Source organism: Oncorhynchus tshawytscha, unplaced genomic scaffold, assembly GCF_018296145.1.
Source record: "Oncorhynchus tshawytscha isolate Ot180627B unplaced genomic scaffold, Otsh_v2.0 Un_contig_5990_pilon_pilon, whole genome shotgun sequence".
Classification (NCBI taxonomy): Eukaryota; Metazoa; Chordata; class Actinopteri; order Salmoniformes; family Salmonidae; genus Oncorhynchus; species Oncorhynchus tshawytscha.
Genome location: NW_024609819.1, coordinates 814,167 through 838,502, shown reverse-complemented (window position 1 = coordinate 838,502; position 24,336 = coordinate 814,167). Strand labels below are relative to the sequence as shown.

The following is a 24,336-nucleotide window of genomic DNA, read 5'->3' as shown; positions in this document are numbered from 1 at the left end:
TTTGTAAACATTGCGACCTTGCTTACCAATCTACCGGTGTTAGTAGCTTTTGGTTAAATGTATCTATTGCTTAGTGTTAATTTTGACAAACCAAAGGATATAACAGGTATCTTACTTTATCTGCATGTCTTTATTTTCTATGCCTGATCAAATCTCATAAACACTGTTTTTACAAAAATAACCAAACATTCGTAGTACGATTCTTGCTATGTTTTTATTTTGTATTAGCTCGCAATGTAATTTACTAATTGCTTCTGAATGTCAAATAATGTATACATTTACTGGTTACGCAGGCAATAGCAAGTTATCCCAAAAAATCCTCATGATATAAACTGTGCAACTGCGGCGCATATATCAAATGTCTAATCATATGGATAGAGATTGCATGCTAGAAGGCCCGAGCTAGCCAGATGGTATGCAGACCAGTGACACTGCGCATGGGGCCACGTGGGTCTTTTCTCGAACAGCTGTGGGTATTCGAAACGTGTCGGTCACAGGCAGGCGGTCACAGTTTGATGTAAGTTGAATGCATGTTTATTTCTGATCTTCAGTATATTTTTCAAATCAGCCAGTTATTTCTGAATTCTTGGTATTTTAGAGTTAGAACGATGCAACCCCTATTGCTAAACTGAGCTAGCTAACGTCAATACTGTTATTTCACCACAGATACAACAATATAACTAACGTTAGCCGTTGACGTTTCCTGTCAAAAAAAGCATGTATAATTTCTAGGAACTTCATTTACCAGACATAAAGTGAAATGTGGCCCTTGCTATGAAATACATGTCAGAATATTTTTTGTTGTTGTCAAAATCACCCCAAAGTCTTGTGAAGTTTGACAGCGGGCTGCCATTAGACCACGCACTTCATGCGAGACGTCTTACACAGCAGGAATATGTTGCGGTTTGGGCAAAAGTTGGACTCAAATGTACATTTGATAGCGAGGGACACATTTCACTTTACGTCTGGTAAGTAGAGTTCCTAGAGATTATACATGCGTTTTTGTTGACAGGAAAGCCGGCTATAGTTGGATATTCCCCAGTAGTTTTCCTTACGTTCACCAACATCAGTTATGGACGGTATGGTCAGATCAACCCTACTCCTCGGCCAGAGCGTCCAGTGTGCGATCTGAACGCCTGAGAGTGAATTTGAATCTGAATTTATGTATGGGCAATCTGAATTTACAAACGCACAGAGCACATTCTGGCACTCCAGAGTGAATTTAATGAACACACCCCAATACAGACTCCCGATGTTGTGTCCCAAAGCTAGGTAGCCTTGTCAGCAACTGTCTTTTCAAACATAAATGAACAGAACTACCTAGTTACAAAAAATAGGCTCACCAAGTGTCAAAGTACAGTAGAGGCTGTGAAGGCATGTAAGTAACAAGAATGTCCCTAGTCCCAGCCAGAACTGTCTTGGCCAGAACCACAACATAAAAATTTTTTAAAAAATGGAGAATGTCATGCAAAGCACTGGTTTCTGTCAAAAACAACTCCATTATTGTCCCAAATCATTATAATCTATCAAGTGATTGATCTGTTCAGAGAGCAGTCAGAAACCTTTTACTGCAAGTGCTCCCATCATTATATATGTGAATATCAGTCCCAGAAGTAGACCATGCAGTGCATCAGTTATTGCCATTAAAGTCTAAGCCGTTGTAATAAGTTAACATGGAATTGTTTTAAGAAGGTCATACCATGTTTCATTCAGCTGTTTGATTTAGAATTTTAGGATGACTTTAGGTATCTGGAAATATATTTTTAAATGATCTGATAAATATTGAATTTGAACCACAATAGCCCATAGAAACGCATTGAATAACACATTCATGAATGTAAAAAATTGAAAGATGCGGTGGATTGAGACGCCACCCTGATAGCTCTAACTTAAACTGACGGACTTTGATGGGGCTTTACTTTTTTTTCTTATGTTACTTAGATTGACGCATCAGGTGCATCAATGGACTTGAAATGCCCAAAACACTTTGGACAACAATAAACCTATTGGTTGTGTTATTGCTAAAAAAATCCAGCTCCCATTCAGTATATAACGGGTTATACTATGCCTATTGGCAACACAACCAACTGATGCTGTGACTGACTCTTTTGACCCCATCCATGTCTTTCAAAGCCAATGCCTATTGAATGATGACATTATGACCGCAAGAAAGCCAGCCAGTGAGAGAGTGATGGAAAGGCCAAGCCGCAGTTGAAAGCTGCACCTGATGTGTGTCCTCATAAGAAAAGCCTTGGTCCCTTTTAAAGTGTTCAGATCTCTGCTGGCCTGCTGTGGTCCACACTGTTCTCATTGCCTCGCAGGCAGCCTGGTGTTTCATCTCATCTACACACACCCCTCACAGTGGAGACTAACGGGTGCGTTTGTAAATTCACTCTGGACGCTCTGCTCTGAAATGCGAGCGCTCTGGTTCGAGCGTCTTGAGCACTTGATAATGACAAATTTACCAACGGACAATCTGACAACACTCTGAATTTACGACCGCCAAGGCTCTCTCTGCCGCTCCAGAGTGAATTTACAAACGCACCCTTAATTAAGTGAGGCTGGTACACTAGGTCATGCCCTGATGGGTGTTCACCGCCACCAAACCGGGATGGTTTGTGAAGGAAGGAAAACAGAGGAGGACCTAGGCTTACTTCTACCACCACACAATGCCTTAGTACTTCTGTTGTCACTGTTCCCCAAAGACAGATGAAAGGGTACAAATACTTTGAGGTATCTTGCTTATTATGCTTTTCTCACTATCACCCAACTGGGAAACCAGAGCTAGCTCCTACTTGTACAAGGCCAATCATCCAACGCCTGGGTTATTCCTTGAAGATGGTCTTGTGTCTGTTGTGTTGTCCATGTTCCCCTAAATGAGGTGAAAAGAAAAACAAACTTTCGGGATGAGTCAAGCATTTCTTTGGCATGTCGTCTCTTAGACCTTCCCATAGAGAACTGGAACAAGGTACAGTTTAATATCAGACTAGGCTATATTATATTGGCCACCAGCTGACCAATACGTTATTCATCATTCTGTCTTCTGATGTTAAGTTAGTCAAGACTCCTGAGCGTTGGCTATTTGACTAGTATAGATTGGTTGTTGCTCCTTGACATTCAAATGCCTACATAGACTGTTCTCTCTGAAACTGCACGGAAAGCGGTACCGATGCACCAAGTCTGGGACCAACATGACCTGGAACAGGTTCTACCCTCAAGCCATAAAACTTCTAAATAGTTAGTCCAGGTAGCTATTGGTAAACTATTTAACTATCTGCCTTCACCCTTTTTGATTCATCACATATGCTGCTGTTACTGTTTATTATCTTGTTGCCTAGGTACTTTATCCCTACCTATATGTACATATCTACCTCAACTACCTCGTACCCCTGCACATCGTCTCGGGTACTGGTACCCTGTGTATATAGCCAAGTTATCATTTCTCATTGTATATTTATTCCTTGTGTTATTATTTTTCTATTATTTCTATTTTTTTTCTCTCTACATTGTTGGAAAGCGTAAGTAAGCATTTCGCTGTTAGTCTACACCTGTTTACAAAGCATGTGACAAATAACATTTGATATGATATTAATAGGACACCAGTCATATAGTAGATGCCGACAGGAAAGGGATATGATTTGACAGCTGCTATCTGTCTGTCACGTGAGTGCCAATCTCCCCTAGTCCTCTTTGGTTTCTGTCTCCATCCCACCCTCCCAATACTAGGATATTACTGCTAGTGACACTGTTACTGGTAGTGATACTACGATACCTGATTCTCCATGGCAACAAGGAAAACACAAAGCAGACTTACTCTGTGGTCCTTTAATTTTAAAAACTACTGTATGTCAAATATGGTGTGATCCAGGCTTGAAAAGAAACATGATTCTGGGTGACAACATCAAGCTGCTTGTTATCAACATTAGGACTGTTTTCCACAGGAAATTCAATCCGCTTCATCTTCTGTTTCTTTGCCATGATACCGTTGAGTATCGCCATACTGGTGTCCTAACAACCGAAGTTAGTGGAGTGTTCAATGTTTCAGTTGCAGAGTAGAAGTGGTTTTGGAGCCAGGTCTAGACTTGTTGGAAGTGATGATTGTTATGTTTTATCCTCTCAACCAATGTGCCCGCGTGCAGCTCACCTCGGACTGCTAAAACTGTAACTTAAAGTGGGTACCACCTCAGTGTTCACAGTAAACGCGCGCCGGAAGTTTCACATAATTTTCGCAACGTTCAAATTTTCGCTCCGCAGGCCTGAAATTTGCTAGGTGCAGAAAAAATGATGAGATGGAACATTACTCTCAAAGCAGTTTTAGTTCCAACCTTGTGCAGCCTTGTGAATTGAATGACATCCAGAGCCAGTTATGATCAACTCCTCTGTTAAGCTATCTGCTCTGCAGTGTTGTCCAATGTCCACGGTAGGGATACTGACCCCTGGGGGACTCCTTGTTTCTGCCTGGAGGCCAGACCTGGGGTGCTGTCAGAGGTGGCTCGGCAAGGCCCCACCGCCCCAGCCCCGGGGCTCATTTTCAGGAGTTCTACAAATGAAAACAGCCCTATAGTGGCGCTCGTAAAATCTTCCACCACAGAGCCCAGTTAAATCGATTCCGAGCCTTCGAGCAAACAAACTTCTTTGATCCCCTATATTATCAACTCCAGCTCTTTTTGTGTTTCTAATTTCCTCATCCCTGACTTTTTTTAGTTTTGTTTTCATCTCGCTCCAGCTGTTGTTTTCCAGCGCCACCCTGTACTAGGCCTATGTGTTGGACGTTTTCTTCTCCTCCTTTTTCGCCTGAGCCCTTGTAAAAATCCCTCTCTTTTCCTTTCCTTTGTCAATGGGAGAGGATTGCCAAAGCCTGTACATGTCCAAGGCACATTACACATTACAAGAAAAGCCCTAAAAGCCCTCGTCCAGCTGCATTTTGGTTGAGTGGCACGAGGCTGTTTGTTCCCTTTTGAACTTTAAAAGTATCCCTAAAACCAAACACACACGTCGCCGATGATGTCTACAATGTGATTTTCCCATTTGTGCCTGTAAAGGAAAAAAACTGAGCAAACAACAAAAAGAGAGAAAATACATGTAAAAAGAAAACAGTTTATTTCATTTATTGTCATATGGTTTAGCTTTTTTGCTGTGTCATTGAATAATTCGGTTTGACCGAGTTGACCTGGAGCTTGTCGAGACAATTTTTTGGTTTCCAGACTCTGCACTGAGAAGAAACAGCTCCCTCCTTCCAAATTGCCAGAGAGGGGGAATGATCGAGGGAGGGGGAAAAGAAGGGATAAGCTAATTTATTGACTTGTTTTTATGGCTATCAACATTCTATCCCCTGATTATTATCTTTCAGCTTTTCACACCCTACCTACATGTACATTGTACTTCAATCAATCCCCTAACCAAACCTACATGTACCTTGTACTTCAATCAATCCCCTAACCAAACCTACATGTACATATTTCCTCAATCAATCCCCTAACCAAACCTACATGTACATATTACCTCAATCAATCCCCTAACCAAACCTACATGTACATATTTCCTCAATCAATCCCCTAACCAAACCTACATGTACATATTACCTCAATCAATCCCCTAACCAAACCTACATGTACATATTTCCTCAATCAATCCCTAACCAAACCTACATGTACATATTACCTCAATCAATCCCCTAACCAAACCTACATGTACATATTACCTCAATCAATCCCTAACCAAACCTACATGTACATATTACCTCAATCAATCAATCCCTAACCAAACCTACATGTACATATTACCTCAATCAATCCCCTAACCAAACCTACATGTACATATTTCCAATCCCCTAACCAAACCTACATGTACATATTTCCTCAATCAATCCCCTAACCAAACCTACATGTACATATTACCTCAATCAATCCCCTAACCAAACCTACATGTACATATTTCCTCAATCAATCCCCTAACCAAACCTACATGTACATATTTCCTCAATCAATCCCCTAACCAAACCTACATGTACATATTTCCTCAATCAATCCCCTAACCAAACCTACATGTACATATTTCCTCAATCAATCCCCTAACCAAACCTACATGTACATATTACCTCAATCAATCCCCTAACCAAACCTACATGTACATATTTCCTCAATCAATCCCCTAACCAAACCTACATGTACATATTACCTCAATCAATCCCCTAACCAAACCTACATGTACATATTACCTCAATCAATCCCCTAACCAAACCTACATGTACATATTACCTCAATCAATCCCCTAACCAAACCTACATGTACATATTTCCTCAATCAATCCCCTAACCAAACCTACATGTACATATTACATGTCAATCCCAATTTACATGTACATAACCAAAATCCCCTAACCAAACCTACATGTACATATTACCTCAATCAATCCCCTAACCAAACCTACATGTACATATTACCTCAATCAATCCCTTAACCAAACCTACTTGTACATATTACCTCAATCAATCCCCTAACCAAACCTACATGTACATATTACCTCAATCAATCCCTTAACCAAACCTACTTGTACATATTACCTCAATCAATCACCCCAACTACTCGGTACCGGTACTCTGTGTGTGTGTGTGTGTGTGTGTGTGTGTGTGTGTGCGCGCGCACACATCTCCTCATTATTTTATTGTGTTACTACTTTCTTTTTATCCATTTGTTAATTTTCCTACTTTTGAACTGCATTGTTGGAAAGGGCTCGTTAGTAAGCATTTCACAATAAAGTCTACACTTGTTGTATTCGGCGCATGTGACAAATAAAATGAGATTTGATTATCTCTGCATTGCTTGTGGAAGGAAGCCAGCCTCTTGAATATGCCAGGCAGATGTCCCACATGCTCTATTATTATGAGCTAACATGCCTGTGTGCTGTAGCAGCAACCTGGGATTCTCTTGTGGTTGTCTTGTCTTTGGGATGCTTCCAACTTCCCAGGTTCCCTGATGATATGAGCGTATATGTTACATCCCTCATGTTTTAAATGTCTGTGCTGTACTGTAGCACAGAAATATAAATCTTAGAACATACTTTTCCATTTAACTGATTGGTGGATTGCCACAATTCTATTTCTCATTCTCTTTTTCTCATTGGGCCTTGTGTTGGGGTTGTTTTCCCAAATTCCAGAATGTCTCTGTTTCAAGTGTGTCTTGTACTGTAAATACCTGTGGTTCTTTCTCACTGGTAGGTTTTGTTTTCTGGTTCTAGGTTCCTAGTAACACGCTCCCTACCCCTGGTCAAGATGTCGGGTCACACTCCCTCCTTGATGAGGCTGGAACAGCGGGCAGCCGAGGCCGACCACATCATAGACTACCTCAAACAGCAGGTCCAGCTGCTCAAGGAGAAAGCCAGTAAGAGACACCAAAAGTGTGCACACACACACAGACACAAGCAAACATAGAGATTAGAGGTCGACCGATTAATTGGTGCCGATTTCAAGTTTTCATAACAATCGGAAATCGGTATTTTTGGACACCGATTTGGCCGATTGTTTTATTTTTTATTTATTTCACTAGGCAAGTAAGTTAAGAACACTTTTTTATTTTCAATGACGGCCTAGGAACGGTGGGTTAACTGCCTCGTTCAGGGGCAGAACGACAGATTTTTACCTTGTCAGCTCAGGGGATTCAATCTTGTAACCTTACAGTTAACTAGTCCAATGCTCTAACCACCTGATTACATTGCACTCCACGAGGAGCCTGCCTGTTACGCAAATGCAGTAAGAAGCCAAGGTAAGTTGCTAGGTAGCATTAAACTTATCTCTTAAAAAACAATTAATCAATCAATCATAATCACTAGTTAACTACACGTGGTTGATGTTATTACTAGTTTATCTAGCGTGTACTGCATTGCATATAATTGATGCGGTGCGTATTGTTGCTCCAATGTGTACCTAAAAATAAACATCAATGCCTTTCTTAAAATCAATACACAGAAGTATATATTTTTAAACCTGCATATTTAGCTAAAAGAAATCCAGGTTAGCAGGCGATATTAACCAGGTGAAATTGTGTCACTTCTCTTGCATTCATTGCACGCAGAATCAGTATATATGCAACAGTTTGGGCTGCCTAATTTGCCAGAATTTTTACGTAATTATGACATAGCATTGAAGGTTGTGCAATGTAACAGGAATATTTAGACTTAGGGATGCCACCCGTTAGATAAAATACAGAACGGTTCCGTATTTCACTGAAAGAATAAACGTCTTGTTTTCGAGATGATAGTTTCCGGATACGACCATATTAATGACCTACGGCTCGTATTTCTGTGTGTTATTATGTTATAACTAAGTCTATGATTTGATAGAGCACTCTGACTGAGCGATGGTAGGCAGCAGCAGGCTCGTAAGCATTCATCCAAACAGCACTTTCGTGCGTTTTGCCAGCAGCTCTGCTGTTTATGACTTCAAGCCTATCAACTCCCGAGATTGGCTGGTGTAACCGATGTGAAATGGATAGCTAGTTAGTGGGATGCACGCTAATAGGGTTTCAAACGTCACTCGCTCTGAGACTGAGTGGTTGTTCCCCTTGCTCTGCATGGGTAACGCTGCTTCGAGGGTGGCTGTTTTCGATGTGTTCCTAGTTCGAGCCCAGGTAGGAGCAAGGAGAGGGACGGAAGCTATACTGTTACACTGGCAATACTAAAGTGCCTATAAGAACATCCAATAGTCAAAGGTTAATGAAATACAAATGGTATAGAGAGAAATAGTCCTATAATAACTACAACCTAAAACTTCTTACCTGGGAATATTGAAGACTCATGTTAAAAGGAACCACCAGCTTTCATATGTTCTGAGCAAGGAACTTAAACGTTAGCTTTCTTACATGGCACATATTGCACTTTTACTTTCTTCACCAACACTTTGTTTTTGCATTATTTAAACCAAATTGAACATGTTTCATTATTTATTTGAGGCTAAATTGATTTTATTGATGTATTATATTAGGTTAAAATAAGTGTTCATTCAGTATTGTTGTAATTGTCATTATTACCAATAAATAAATACAAATCGGCCGATGTAATCGGTATCGGCTTTTTTTGGTCCTCCAATAATCGGTATCGGCGTTGAAAAATCATAATCGGTCGACCTCTAATAGAGAAGCATGTGTACACTCAATCTCAAGCAGAGTATGGGGTCAAATGTATTCCTCAAGTCGTTGAAATTCCTTCTAAAATGACAATCATTTTTTGAGTTTGACCTCAACTCTACATGAGTTCACATTCTCGGGGCGAAGTAGCCTAGCTGGAGAAACGGTTTAAAGCCAAAGTTGGGGAGGGAAAGAAGCTGTAGGCTAAAACGAAATGATACATGTTTGGCCCTATAAAAGTCTGACAGGAGCTTTCTGTCTGAACATAGAGGTGCAGGCCACCGTCAGAGAAGAGAAGAAACTGATGGTGGAGAACACCAAGCTGAAGAGGGACATCGAGCAACTGAAGCAAACACTGCTGGAGAAGGAGAAGAGCAGAGGAGGTACGTAGTTTGTTGGTGACAGTGTTCCATCCTCTGTCACATCCTGTTTAACTTCTGCTAAGACCTCCTCTGAGATTAAATACTGATGCTGTTCAGACTGCGATTGAGAACTTAACTCTTCCTGAGGGGAACCTCGTTCTTCAAAGAACAGACGCCATTCCTTTGGTACGGCCTTGATGTTATCAACCACATAGCTATAGCTAGCTGTAGGGTAAAGTTCTCACACTTGAGTGGTTGACGGTGTCTGAGGCAAGTCATTAGCGACACATTGTTTGTTTAGCTGTATTAGTAACAGTCCTAGATCTTAATAAAATGCCTTCTCGTCTCATTCTAATATTACAACCAGACCTTTTTTTTTTAACTATCAAAGTTCAAACAAATAATTGAACTCAAGTGCCCAAGTATGTCCATCATTAGAGCCATGATGGGGGGTACTAGGCAACCCCCAACTGCCAAAATCAAACAGCATGTCGTCTGCGTGACTGGCAGCGTACTACAACCCTGTTGTGATATCGCGCCTCTGTCATGCATTAACATACAAGGGCAAACAGTCTCTGATCATTAACACGTCAGTAATGGCTTCCAGAGAGGAGAACTAGGTGGTAAGAAACCAGAGGATACTCAAATAGGCAATGCAGCCCTCATCAAAAGGCTATCTCTACATGTTGTTTTTGGAGCGCTCAGGAATGTGTGTGAAAAGGACTGCAGGATTAGGTTAAGTTTTTCCACGTATCCAATTCCGCTGTTTATTTTTGGTGTTTGTTTCAATGGGGCTCTGTGATGCTGTAAAATAAGCTAAATCACCGTTTTGTTATGGAGATGACTAACTGACGTAAAGTGAAGACCTTCATGGGTGTCTGGGCAGTTTGAGCAACAGAGAACGACAGCATTTTTAAAAGGTTAATCACCATGTTGTTTTTAAAGGTAAACTGTTTAAGTTCCGAACCTCAGCTCTCAACATTAGAATTAAAACGTGGATAAAGTATGACTTTACGTCCAAACTTCAACCTGAAATGATGGGTTCCCCACCCAAAAACAATCTGGGGATTGATTGAGGAGATTTAAAACTATATTTTCTTGTTTTCCGAATTGCCATGGACGCTGTCATTTTCCAATCAAAACAAGCTTTAGGAGGCTGGTCTTTCCTCCCATTGGGTCTATAAATAAGGTTTTCTCAATCATTAAGCAGAATTATGTTGCTGAAACTAATTAGGCAAAGTACAGCTCAATGAAGAGCCTTCATATCCAAGGATCCCTCGCCGTCATTCTCAATTCAAAGTACCATCTGTCAGGGTCGATGGCTTCGTTATACCCCTTTCATACTATCGTACCCACCCAAACCATACTGCCCTGGTTTGGATATTTTATTCTTTCCTGAATGATTCCAGCAACTATGGTGGATGCATAGCCAGGCCAGCTCAGTAGTGTGAAAAAGGATGTTAATGCCTCTGGGCTCAAAAGCAAAATAGCCAACCTGTAGATATATTGTGTATTGGAACTTGCTACAGTATCGTACAGCCTATCTGAACGGTAATGCAGAGGAGCGTTCAACTCCAGTTCTGCTGGTTTTTATCCTTCCCTTATAATCAGCCTCTGATCTCCACGTTACAAACCAGTCCCCTGGATTCTAACCAGTAGCATTAAAATAAAACCAGCAGTACTGCTGTCACTGGAGTTGAATATCCTCACTCATGGCTCAGTGGGTCAGTTAGAGCATAGTGCCGGCAAACCCAGGGTTCTGGGTTCAATTCCCGCATGGGCCAGATGTACTTAATTCATGTATCACTGTCGACTGTAAGGCAACATTCCAATATCCATACTAGCATACCACTTAGCATCTGTCCAATATTGTATGCTAGTGTGACTATTAGACCAGAGATTAAGGGCTCTATTCAATTTGCGTCTTGGAAATTCGGCTTCACAGCGGGTTTGAAATTTAAAGGCAATGTTCCTATTTTAGCGGAGACTGCATTCATGGTAAACGCTGCGCTGCTTATGTCGGCTCAATCGGAAATTACCTTTTTAAGTTTGTATTGCGAAATCTGTAATGCTTCAGCTTTACAGACGGAATCGAGCCCTAAGTCTCTTTTGGATAAAAGTATTAAATTAATCTTCTCTCTGTTTTTTCCTTCTGCAGTGAGGGAGGTGGCCATGCCAACAGCAGGAGACTCGAGTGTCCAGTGTGCCTCCAAGTCCACACCTCCTCAGCCCTTGTCCCCAGCAAGGTCCTCCACCTCTCCTGTTTCCACTGCCAGCCCCCCTCCCAAAAGCAGCGAGGGCAAGAAGAATAAACCAGAGAAAAGGGGTAAAGCAAAGCAAGAAGTGACTTGTTGTTGAAATTGCAGGGCCCTTCCACATCTGGGATTTCACACACTCATAATTGTCAAACCCCTCAACGTTCCACCACACTAAAGTGAAATATGTCATATTTGGGGGTTTTCGATTTGTCAGCAAAAATTGAAGTAGGCCTAAGCGCCTCTTCAATGACAATTTGAGTTGAAGTGCTCCATGATTTAGCTTTGGGATGGTTTTTTTTTGTCTGCACTTCTCTGACATTTCTTTCCATTTGGAACACAAGCCCTTGTCTTAGATCCAGAGTTTCCATCAATGCCTGGCTGGATGCAGCGATCTGTCTGTACTTTAATGGCCATTTGTGATTTCCCAGGCAGGTATTCTCCATCTGCATTTCTACTATCTGGCGATAATGGACGAAAGGCACAAGGGGAATCTGCAAATAAAGGGGATCCGTTTCAAACTTTGGCCTAACGTTTCAATTTCCAACATTACAGACGGGCCTTTTCCCAAAACAAATGATCTTTCTCCGAAACCTTTCTGTGATTTATCCCAAAGTAGATTTTTAACCTTAATGATTTTAATAAAACAATGTATTAACTTGTTTCAGTCATGAGAGAATAGTCTTAGCAGAAGTGTCAACGCTGTAATGAGAGACGGGCAGAATTCCGGTTTGGATGTTTATAATTTGTCGACGCCATTCATCTTGAGGCTTTGCACATCCTCCCCAGGGCTAAACCAGAGACGCTCTAATGCAGTATAATATAACATGCGGTTCATTTCCTCAGTGTCGATATTAGATCTAAAAACGTATTTCCAGCTAAATGATTGAAATGCAGCGGTGTTGGGTTTTATTCTTTTGAACTTTTTTTGGTTTATTGTTCAAATTATATTATATTTACAATAAATCAGTCGAAGCCTCGTTCCACTCAGACGTCAAACTCATCTGGACTAATTAACTGTCACGGCAACAAATTGGGAATGATCTTCCCCAGATTATTTACAAGGTTATAATTCAGAGAAGAAGAGAATGCTTTGCGATGTAGACTGAACCGGTTTGTATCTGGCTTTTCTGACTGCCAGATGTCGATGGAAAACAGAGCAGTAAATATCTGATAGTGTTTGGTTTTTTATCTCCACTGTTGCGGATTTATTTGTTTTAGTACGTGTGGATATCCTCGTTTCCACACAAAGGCTTTGATGTGACTGTGTTCGCATCCTCATCTAAACAATCATCGCCTGTCAATCAAATAAATCAGCCGGCCCGCGGTGTGGTGGACTGCTGCTCAGGGGCCAAGCGGATGATGTCACACATCGATACGCTGTTTTCGTATCATTGCATACGTTTTTAAGTAGGTAGCCCAGAGGTTAGAGAAGCAGACCAGTAGGTTGCTGGTTTGAGCAATAGGGGAGTCGAGCTCCCAACTGGAAGGTTCTCACCATCTAGGAAAGAAATGAAGGAGACGAGACCACTTCATACTATCCACCCCATATCATTGGAAGCGTCTGGCACGCTACAACACCCTAGTATCCGTGCAAAGCGTGTCGGGGACTATGTTTTAACAGTGGGTATTGATATTGGTATTTGCTTTAAGTCTCCTCAGAATTCTGGTGAGTTGTGGAAAAGTAAATGTACTATTATTTAACGCCTGCGGTGATCACAGTCAAAAATGCAGCGCAGATTTGTTTTCACTTTGGGGTAAATTGGATCAGAACAGTCAAGATGGCTGAACCACTCAGCATAGTTTCCACACAGACTAGGTTCAAATGGATCCTAATGAGTCCCCAGGGAACACTGCCATAGTAGTGGGCTGAACATAATCTCAAAGAAGTCTTGCATTAGATGCCTGGAAAAAAATATATTCTCTGCTGGACCTTTAATGTAATAAAGGCAAGGAGTCTGTATGCCATCCCTGAACCCAGTCCAGAATACTATACCTGCTGTGGCAGAGCCTGTATTGTAGCTTATATAATATATACCATTTGAACAGACGCCTTTATCCGAAGCGACTTAGTCATGCTTGCATACATTTTACATACGGGTTGGTCCTGGGAATCAGACCCACTATCCTGGCGTAGCAAGCAACACACAGCTACAGAGGACCACAGTCACACAGCTACAGAGGACCACAGTCACACAGCTACAGAGGAACATAGCTTTGTCAAGAGCTACTTTACTACTGACTTATCTACACGTTCATTGTGTGTGTGTGTGTGTGTGTGTGTGTGTGGTTTAACCCTTTCCTCTCTGTGTGTTCTATCACAGAGAAGGGAGAGAAGAAGCCTGCGGCCCCCCAGGAGGAGGCTAAGGTGGACGTGTCGCGTCTGGACATGAGGGTGGGACGCATCGTCACGGCCGAGAAGCACCCGGACGCCGACTCACTCTATGTGGAGCAGGTGGACGTGGGAGAGGCAGCCCCCAGGACGGTGGTCAGCGGGCTGGTCAAGCACATACCCATAGATCAGGTACTGGAATGCACAGCCGAGTACCAACACAGTCTAACACCGGCTACTGCCAAACCAAATGTCAGATCCGCTCTGAAAAATCAGATCAGCTCTGAATAAGATCCGATGTGAAAAGATCTGATGTGATTGGTCAAAGGACAAATTTGTGAAAGAAAGTTGAGAATTGGGTTACCTATCTAAATGCAGCCAAAGAGCCTCATGATGTCAAGTATTCACGCAAGGCCTGTGTCAGTCAGACAACTCACCGGGTTGTTACCAGACCAACTCACCGGGTTGTTACCAGACCAACTCACCGGGTTGTTACCAGACCAACTCACCGGGTTGTTACCAGACCAACTCACCGGGTTGTTACCAGACCAACTCACCGGGTTGTTACCAGACCAACTCACCGGGTTGTTACCAGACCAACTCACCGGGTTGTTACCAGACCAACTCACCGGGTTGTTACCAGACCAACTCACCGGGTTGTTACCAGACCAACTCACCGGGTTGTTACCAGACCAACTCACCGGGTTGTTACCAGACCAACTCACCGGGTTGTTACCAGACCAACTCACCGGGTTGTTACCAGACCAACTCACCGGGTTGTTACCAGACCAACTCACCGGGTTGTTACCAGACCAACTCACCGGGTTGTTACCAGACCAACTCACCGGGTTGTTACCAGACCAACTCACCGGGTTGTTACCAGACCAACTCACCGGGTTGTTACCAGACCAACTCACCGGGTTGGTACCAGACCAACTCACCGGGTTGGTACCAGACAAATGCCCCTTTGGAATGTTTTGTGTGTCTGGAACCCAGTCTGTCCATGACAATACAGAGTAAGACTGTTACTGTACTAAACAGGTGCTGGGTGCTTAACGGTCATTCAGGAAGACTTCGGAGGCTGACCTAGTAGACTACAAAGCTCTCTACATTTTGGTAGTCAAATAACATTGGTTTTAAAGATTGCTGTTTTAACACTACTGTGGGGTTTTTTTGCCTTATTTTCACTACAATAAATTGAGCTGTTTTTATTGGGCACACGGGTGCTATAACTCTGGCTAGCCAGGGTCTTGTTCTGGGTTTAATAGCCCATGTAAAGTAACTACTCCAATGTAGTCTGTGTCAGGGTTCACGTGACGCTTTTTAATGTCCACGACGTAGGTTTCTGCACACAGACTTGGTTTTTAGTTAGTTATTGCCCCGGAATTTACGATTTGTCTCTTGAGACGCAAAAGTAATTTGTTTGCAGTCTTATTCACCTAGCAGAAGTCCCCAGTTGCTCTTTTACAATCAAACCTCTTTTTTCTCGGTTTGCCTCTTTTGATTCATCTCCAAAACATAGTGAGTCTTTGTACATCCTGCTTAATATAGACAATGTATAATCCCTATAAATGAAAGCACATTGGACTCTTTGTACCCAAACACTGTCGGAGTCATATATCTATGCTTCTATGAGAAGAGTAATTGGGAATTACGTTTTTATTATATTTTTATACACATTTATTGTAAGACTTGTAGTTCCGTAGCTCTCTGCTACATTACTAAGCTAGGGCCTACGTTTGTTTGACAATCATTTTTATTGCATTTTAATGTACGTTCTGTAGTTGAAGGTTGTTGAATTGTGAAGTGTTTCTTCACCACTGAAATAACCTTTTTCACTGAGACATTTGTCATAAGCCGTAGTCAATTACACAGAGACTCCAAGACAGTCCAAGCACATGTCCCTGTAATGTCTAGATTTAATTTTGGTCATTTAAAGAGAGAATGCCTTCTTCCTTCCACACCGGGGGCTTGACGAGCAGCCTTGTTCCTTCCACACCGGGGGCTTGACGAGCAGCCTTCTTCCTTCCACACCGGGGGCTTGACGAGCAGCCTTGTTCCTTCCACACCGGGGCTTGACGAGCAGCCTTCTTCCTTCCACACCGGGGCTTGACGAGCAGCCTTGTTCCTTCCACACCGGGGCTTGACGAGCAGCCTTGTTCCTTCCACACCGGGGCTTGACGAGCAGCCTTGTTCCTTCCACACCGGGGCTTGACGAGCAGCCTTGTTCCTTCCACACCGGGGCTTGACGAGCAGCCTTGTTCCTTCCACACCGGGGCTTGACGAGCAGCCTTCTTCCTTCCACACCGGGGCTTGACGAGCATCCTTCTTCCTTCCACACCGGGGCTTGACGAGCAGCATTTGGACAAGTAGAACCCACAGTTAACAGAATCCTTACTTTTCCTTTCTCATCAAGTCATTCATTGTGTGAGAGTCAACGTGACGACAGACCATGCATACAAGACATTGAGCCTTCCCTGTTTCAAGGAACATACTGGAGTTTGAAGAAGACATTTGGACAAGTAAACCCACAGCTAAACACTTTCACTGGCAGTCATTCATTGTGTGAGAGTCAACGGACGACAGACCATGGCAGACATTGAGCCTTCCCTGTTTCAGAGGAACCACTGGAGTTTGAAGAACGACATGAGGGCCCACTGGCAGCGAGGTAGAGGGCCCACTGGCAGCGAGGTAGAGGGCCCACTGGCAGCGAGGTAGAGGGCCCACTGGCAGCGTGTTGATTTGAGAGCCCTGGCATGTTTGTCCCTTGTACGTTGGCCAGAATAAGGAAACTTTGGAAACTCAAATTCTAGCGTGTTTGGATTGTGTTCAGTTTTAGCCTTTGACAAGTGATTTCAGGCCTCATTGCCATTACATGAATTTGAATGTCAACCCCTCAATTGAGGAAATGGCATAATCACAGGGTGAGAGTAGAGCTGTGACATACACTCACAAAACTTTACTTCTGTAGTCCGCACATCCGACCGATTTACAAAACTGGCGTCACACACCGAACACACACACACACACACACACACAAACACTTTCCCCGCTAAGCAAATGGCAGCTTGAGGGAGAAAAGCTGCTGCAAGAAGGCTGTCAAAACAATGTGTCACACTGAGGGGAATGTATGCATATTTATGTCAACATTTACTTTTTAAAAGGATGTTTCCAAAATGAAGACCTCATTATTTTCCTAGCTGTGACACGCACCATGACACTGTATTCTCTCCATTCTTTTCTCTTTTGTTGGAAATGGCTTCTGGCCTTCTCAGAGTTTGGGTAAACCTCCGAGGTCACTCCAGAGACATGAAAGAATAATGTATTTTTTTCGCCTCGCTCTTCTTGGTTTCTGAAATAAGGCACACCATACACGCAAACCATATGCCGCCGGAGGCAGTCATTTTACATGACAAGATTGGACATGGGGGAATTGTGTGAATAGGATTCTGAAAACCACAGTACTGCAAAGAGGTTGAGAGTGGAGACCACACCAATTGGTGTTTTCTTTACTCCGTTTTCTCTTCTCAACCAATCAATCAAGTCATAAAGTAGGCCATTCATTCTGAAGACCGCACTGTAAAATGCCCTGTGTGGTTTGTACAGAATCAAAGCAGCGCTCCCTAATCTCTCTACTCGTAAAATATGTGTTCTTTATTTCAATACTTTGTCCTGTTGTCTGTCAGAAGAATGTTGAATATATGCATTTAATGTCTCTGTATCTCAGTATAATTGTAAACCTTTTCCCTTTCTCTGATTCCTCCCCCCCCCAGATGCAGAATCGCATGGCGGTGCTGCTGTGCAACCTGAAGCCAGCTAAGATGAGAGGTGTGGTGTCCCAGGCCATGGTGATGTGTGCCAGCTCCCCAGACAAGGTGGAGATTCTAGACCCTCCCAGCGGTGCCGTGCCCGGGGACAGAGTCATCTTCCAGGGCTTTCCAGGTACTATAACACCCCTGACCATCTTGGCCCATATCCACAGAGTCTCAGAGTAGGAGTACTGATCTAGGATCCGTTTGCCTTTTAGATAATAATGAAGAAGATTGTATGGACAGGTCCTAGATCAGCACTCCTTTTCTGAGAGGCTTTGTGGATATGGGCCCTGACCTCTAGGGTCTACTTCATCAGCCTGGTTAAACTAGACTGAATGCTGCACTCAATGGGGAGCACAGTGTTCAGTCTGGTTTAGCCAGGCTACTTTATCATACCCTCTACAGCTCAAGACCTGCTTTTGACTAAGCTAATAAGCTGTAACCAGGAAGTGACTGCCCCCACAGCCTTGTTCTTTTATGATCTTCAATGTGCAAAAACGTAGCATGATGGTCTTCAAGCACAAAAACTTCATAAAGGGCATCTGGTAGAAGTACATTCATCCTCAATCATATTTTATATCTATCTTAAATGACTGCGTTTTCATGAACTTGATGATAGAATCGCAACGGCCATTCAAAAAGCATGGGAAACTGAAGTAAAGCGGAAGTAGCCGTCACTTTCACAGGGTATCCTAACCTCAAACACTTCACATATATCTTTATAAAGGGGGGGATTGTCAAAGGTTTATAAACTGAACAAAATATAAACGCACCATGTAAAGTGATGGTCCCATGTTTCATGAGCTGAAATAAAAGATCCCAGAATGTTCCATATGTACAAAAAGCTTATTTCTCTCCAATTTTGTGCTCAAATTTGTTTACATCCCTTTTAGTGAGCAGTTCTCCTTTGCCAAGATAATCCATCCACCTGACAGGTGTGACATATCAAGAAGCTGATTAAACAGCATGATCGTTACACAGGTGCACCTTAGGCAGTGGACAATAAATATAAAATGTGCCGTTTTGTCACACAACACAATGCAACAGATGTCTCAAGTTTTGAGGGAGTGAGCAATTGGCATTCTGAGTGCATGAATGTCCACCAGAGCTGTTGCCAGGGCATTTTATGTTCATTTCTCTACCATAAGCTGCCTCCAACGTCATTTTAGAAAATGTGGCAGTATGTCCAACCAGTCTCACAACCGCAGACCACGTGTAACCACGCCAGCTCCAAATCTGGCTTCTTCACCTGCAGGATCGTCTGAGGCCAGCCACCCTGACAGCTGATGAACTGAGGAGTTTTTCTGTCTGTAATAAAGCCGTTTTTATGGGGGAAATTAATTCTGATGGTCTGGGCCTGGCTCCCAAGTGGGTGGGCCTATGCCCTCCCAGACCCTCCCATGGCTGTAAAATCCATAAATTAGGGCCTAATGAATTTATTTCAATTGATTGATGTCCTTATATGAACTCTAACTCAGTAAAATAGTTGAAATTGTTGCATGGTGAGTTTTTATATTTTTGTTCAGTATAAGTAGTTTGTAGACCAATTATTGGTTCATCTAGTTGGTTCAAATCCAGGCCATGTCACGTGGGTAACTGAATTAAATGTGGTAAAGTAGTTGAAGGCTTGATGTTTGCCATTCCACTGGTTAAAATGAAAGTAGCACACAATGAGTGTGGTACGAAGGTGGAACGCCACGTCAGCTTTAGCTGCATCTGGTGGAATGGGACACAGCCAGTGTGCTCGAGTCATGAATCATTTATTACCAACAAGCCACTTCAGATGACCCAACTCTAAAGAACATCAATAGATTCCAACCAAGGGGAAAAGGACTGAATCCATTGCCCTGAGCAAAATAACATGGTTGGTTATTGGTTATTGCCTTTACATTTGTACATGAAATGACATGTGAAGAAGCAACTGTCCTCTTGCCATCTTGCGAAGGGTAACAAAGGTTTTTTCCCCCTTCATATCTTTGAAGAGAGGAATCACAAAGCCTTCTCAAGACCACAGAGTTTTCCTATTGCAGCGTTTACTCCTCTGTTCTCTTTAGTGACGAGCTAAATGGACTGTGACTGTTAACGGAATAGACAAACAAATCAGCTCCCTCTGACTAAAGTGTAAGTCAGGTCCTCTTTTCCCACAATCCCACAATTACATGTAAAGTATTTTGTCTTTTTTGAGTGGTCGGACCCCAGTAAGACTAGCTGCCGCCATTGGTGTCGGCTAATGGGGATCCTAATAAATCTGAATCCACAACCAGGGGTAGGGAGTTTAGGAGGTGGGAGAGTACTAAATGCCTTGTTCAAGGACCTCGGACTGGTTTGATTCAGATGTAGAGAATTAAAGAGCTCTTTATACCAAATCACCCAACAAAACACAGCTTATGGAACTCATCATCTTTAACAGAGTGATGATACACTATCCCAGTGCCTTTTAACCATACTCCATGTTCAATGTCATGCCTGGGAAATGAACAGAAACCCGAACTAGAGGAAAGCCTGCCTGGACGTCATAAAATGTCCAACCTCATGCCTCGCCTGACGTTGAAGGGAGAAACCCACCACCATCAATGTGACTGTAGATTTGTTCTTGTCAGGAGCTAATAAGAAAATCTAGTTGTGGGGCTGGCAAAACAAAGCATTTTGGGGGGGATGGAGGAGGGGTGAGGAGAGGGGTTGTGAGTCGTGCTGTTGTTGGTAGAGAACAACTGAACTGGGAGTTTCCCTGAGATAGAGAGGCTGTGGCGATAGAGAGGGAGAATATGGACGAGGGAGTGTCCATCACACAGACAACCTTTTCATCTTCTCTCTCCTCCTCTCTTCTCCTTCCATCTCTCGTCCCCTTTCTATTCTCCTCTCCCCTCTCCTTTCTATTCTGCTCCTTTCTATTCTCCTCTCCCCTCTCCTTTCTATTCTGCTCCTTTCTCTTCTCCTTCCCTCTCCTCTCTTTCTATTCTGCTCCTTTCTATTCTCCTCTCCCCTCTCCTTTCTATTCTGCTCCTTTCTATTCTCCTCTCTCTCCCTTTCTCCCTCTCCTTTCTATTCTGCTCCTTTCTATTCTCCTCTCCCCTCTCCTTTCTATTCTGCTCCTTTCTATTCTCCTCTCCCTCTCCTTTCTATTCTGCTCCTTTCTATTCTCTCCTTTCTATTCTGCTCCTTTCTCTCCTCTCCCTCCTCCTTTCTATTCTGCTCCTTTCTATTCTCCTCTCCTTCCCTATTCTGCTCCTTTCTCTTCTCCTTCCCCCTTTCCTTTTCCTCTTCCCTTCCTCCTCTCTTCCCTCTCTCTCTTCCTTTCCCTCTATCCTCTCTCCTTTCTCTTCTCCTTCCCTATCCTCTCTCCTTTCTCTTCTCCTTCCCTATCCTCTCTCCTTTCTCTTCTCCTTCCCTATCCTCTCTCCTTTCTCTTCTCCTTCCCTATCCTCTCATAGCGGCCCATCCTCAAGCTGTTTGTTTAACGAGGGATCCCCCTCGTAAAACAAGGATTTTTGTCCGAGTACGCACGTCAATTAGAGCCACATTCAGGTTGGTCGCACAGAGAAGGACCACAGGATGGCAGAGAGGAGAGGGGGATGGAGGGAGGCGGAGGTGATGAGCAGGGGTGCTAAGGCGGTCTTGTCGGTTAGCGGTTCTGCGGTTTTGTTTCACACCTCTGGGTCGTTAAAAAAACAGCCCCGGCGGTGATGGCAAATGCTTTTCCAAATGGGATGTTGTTTACAGTGAGGGATAAAGGATGAAGGACTTGGTTTTAGTTTCATTCCCCCTCTTATTTTGATGTCAGCTTTGGTCCCCCAGAATAAGCCTTCCACGTCATAGAATATCCAACCTCATGCCTCACCCGTCGTTGAAGCGGACAACCCACCACCATCAATGTGACTGATTTTAGATTTGTTTTTGTACCGGAGCTAATACAAAAATATGGCTGTGGGGCTGGCAAAACAAAATGATTTGGGAGGGGAGGGAGTTGAGTCGCGCAGTTGTTGGTAGGGAACAGTACCTGAACTGGGAGTTTCCATCACACAGACGCCCCATCAGGACTGGAGCCCGCTGACATCAGCCTGGGTTCTCCTTTCATCTCCTCTCACCGGCCCCTCCTAAAGCTGTTTGTTTAACGAGCGATCCCACTAGGGCTGTGGCGGTCATTCAATTCCCAGCGGCCAAAAAAACGTGTTTTTTACGACCTTACGCACACAGAGAACGAACACGGAATGGAAGAGAGGAGAGAAGGAAGGAGGAGGAGGGGGTGCTAAGGGGGTCTCGTCGGTTTCTAGCTGTTCTGTACACTGCTCTGGGTCGTTAAAAAACATAGCCGGGGCGGTGATGGCCAACGCTTTTCCAAACAGGATGTTGTTGACATTGAGGGATGATGGACTATTATTCCCTCTTTTTGACATTCCTTCTCTCTTATTTTGACGTCAGCTTTGGTCCCCCAGGATTCAAGATTTTTCTCTAGATTTTAGGGAGTTGTACTGTTTGCAAAATTTGAGATTTTCCTATGAACTTTGCTAAACTTTCCAGAATTGTGCACCCCTATTTTATAGTGACATTTCTGTGCTAGCCAGTAGCACCAAGTCAGTGTGGATAGATAACAGTAATTGCTCAAAAATTCACCAGCCCAAATGAGCATCCGGGTTCCTGTTCAAACTGTAGAGGGTGTCAACGCTGCCTCGTCACAACTTGTGTGCGACTGAGGGAAAATTCGACAAAAACATTTGCACGTCTCCCAGGATGTTTGTGATGATGAGTAGGAAAAGATCACACCCCAACAGAAGCACATTATGAATCCAATGTGAAGTGCCAATTATGAATCCATACAGATGCCAAGTAATATCCAAACACTGCCAATAATACAATGCTGAGGTAATGAAGAACTCCCTAACTCCATTAGTTGCCGACAAACATGGATGTTGTATCCGTTTTGAATTAGCGCTAAAAGAGTAACAGCTTCTGTAAAAGTTCTGGTTCAGATTTGTTTAAATCGACACTACGCCCAGGAAGTACTCCAGCAGCACAAACCAGTGGTCTTTCACAAGGCTACAGAAAAGCTAGCAAGGCAGATAAAGTGTTGCCATTGGAGTTGTCATCTACTGTGGTTGCCCCTAGAGGCGTCATGTCATTGAAACGAAAGAGGCACGTTCCCCCTCCAATTTTATTCATAAAAAGATACAAGCCATGCACAATGAGATATTCAAAAAATCTAGTGCATAATACCACTGCATTGCTCCATACAAGCTGTTTCTCTCTCCTATGTTTCCAGGTGAGCCAGACAAGGAGCTGAACCCCAAGAAGAAGGTGTGGGAGGCGGTGCAGCCGGACCTGAAGACAGACGGCCAGTGTGTGGCCAACTACAAGGGAGCCCCCTTCGAGGTCGCCGGCAAGGGAGTATGCAAAGCTCAGACCATGAGCAACAGCGGCATCAAATAAAGGAAGACGAATGCAGAGGACGGAGCCGTAGAACTAGAATGGTGGGAAAAAAGTGGGATTGGAAAAAGTGTGAATGACTGCTCCAGTCATTGTATTTCTATAGGTGGAACTAGCGAAGGTCCTTGTTCAGCCTGTGGAACTGCTACTCATCCATGGTGCTGAAGGGTGATGGTGATGATGTCAACGGAGGAAAATGAAATGTTTTGAAGATGTTCAATAAAAAGGTTATCAGTTGGTCTTTAACTCATTGCAGTTGATTTCTTTTTTCTTTATTTTATTATTTTTTTTTACCCCCTTTTCTCCCCAATTTCGTGGTATCCAATTGTTAGTAATTACTATCTTGTCTCATCGCTACAACTCCCGTACGGGCTCGGGAGAGACGAAGGTTGAAAGCCATGCACCAGCGACTCCTGTGGCGGGCCGGGAGGCCTAAGCAGTTGATTTCTTGTTTGGTTCTTCTTTATAAAGCCTGACATCTGTCGTACAAGACTATACAAGTGTGTTTACATCCTAGAAATCCTTTATAATGCTCTCTAGAATTCTTAACTCATCCTAAAAGTCACTTTTGTGATTTATTAGTTTGGTTAGTGCTTTGATTTCTCTGGTTCGTTATGAGCCGAAGGGGAGAGATGGGGATGTCATTCTGCAAAGCCAACAAACAAACGGATCAATTTCACAGATGCTACGCAGCAGGGTTTTTGGATAGCGGGCAATTCCATGGTAACAGAATGATGCTAAGTTTGGTAACAGAATGACTGTTTGTGCCGTCACAAAGTGGAATTGCTCTAGTACTCAGTCATTCTACCACCATTCCTGTTCTCACAGTCATCACCCCACTCTTCAAGGCTGTTGCTCAGCCCGGTTTTTCAGGATCAAAGTATCCTGTGTTGTTTAATTCTGTTCCTCCCTTCAGATTTGTTCCCTCTGGGCTTTTGGATCAAACCAATCTGAACTAAACTCTTTCAGTGGTACCCCTGCTACAGCTAAGGTCATGTCCCATGATATGACATGCACTTGTATTGCCTCGGTTTA

General features: G+C 43.2%; 1 protein-coding gene across 2 annotated transcripts; it reads left to right on the top strand.

Moving 5' to 3' along the window:
- aimp1a (aminoacyl tRNA synthetase complex interacting multifunctional protein 1a) lies at positions 1-23,547 on the top strand. 2 transcript variants are annotated; one of them, XM_042318917.1, is made up of 7 exons: positions 1-106; positions 7,237-7,379; positions 9,389-9,502; positions 11,640-11,807; positions 14,061-14,260; positions 17,842-18,010; positions 23,138-23,547. In XM_042318917.1, exons 2-7 carry the CDS (start codon positions 7,271-7,273, stop codon positions 23,302-23,304), a joined length of 927 nt encoding a protein of 308 aa, XP_042174851.1. In that variant the 5' UTR covers positions 1-106; positions 7,237-7,270; the 3' UTR covers positions 23,305-23,547. The 2 variants fall into 2 exon arrangements, with proteins under 2 accessions (XP_042174851.1, XP_042174850.1); XM_042318916.1 differs by lacking the exon at positions 1-106 and adding an exon at positions 379-517.
- The last annotated feature ends 789 nt before the right edge of the window (positions 23,548-24,336 follow it).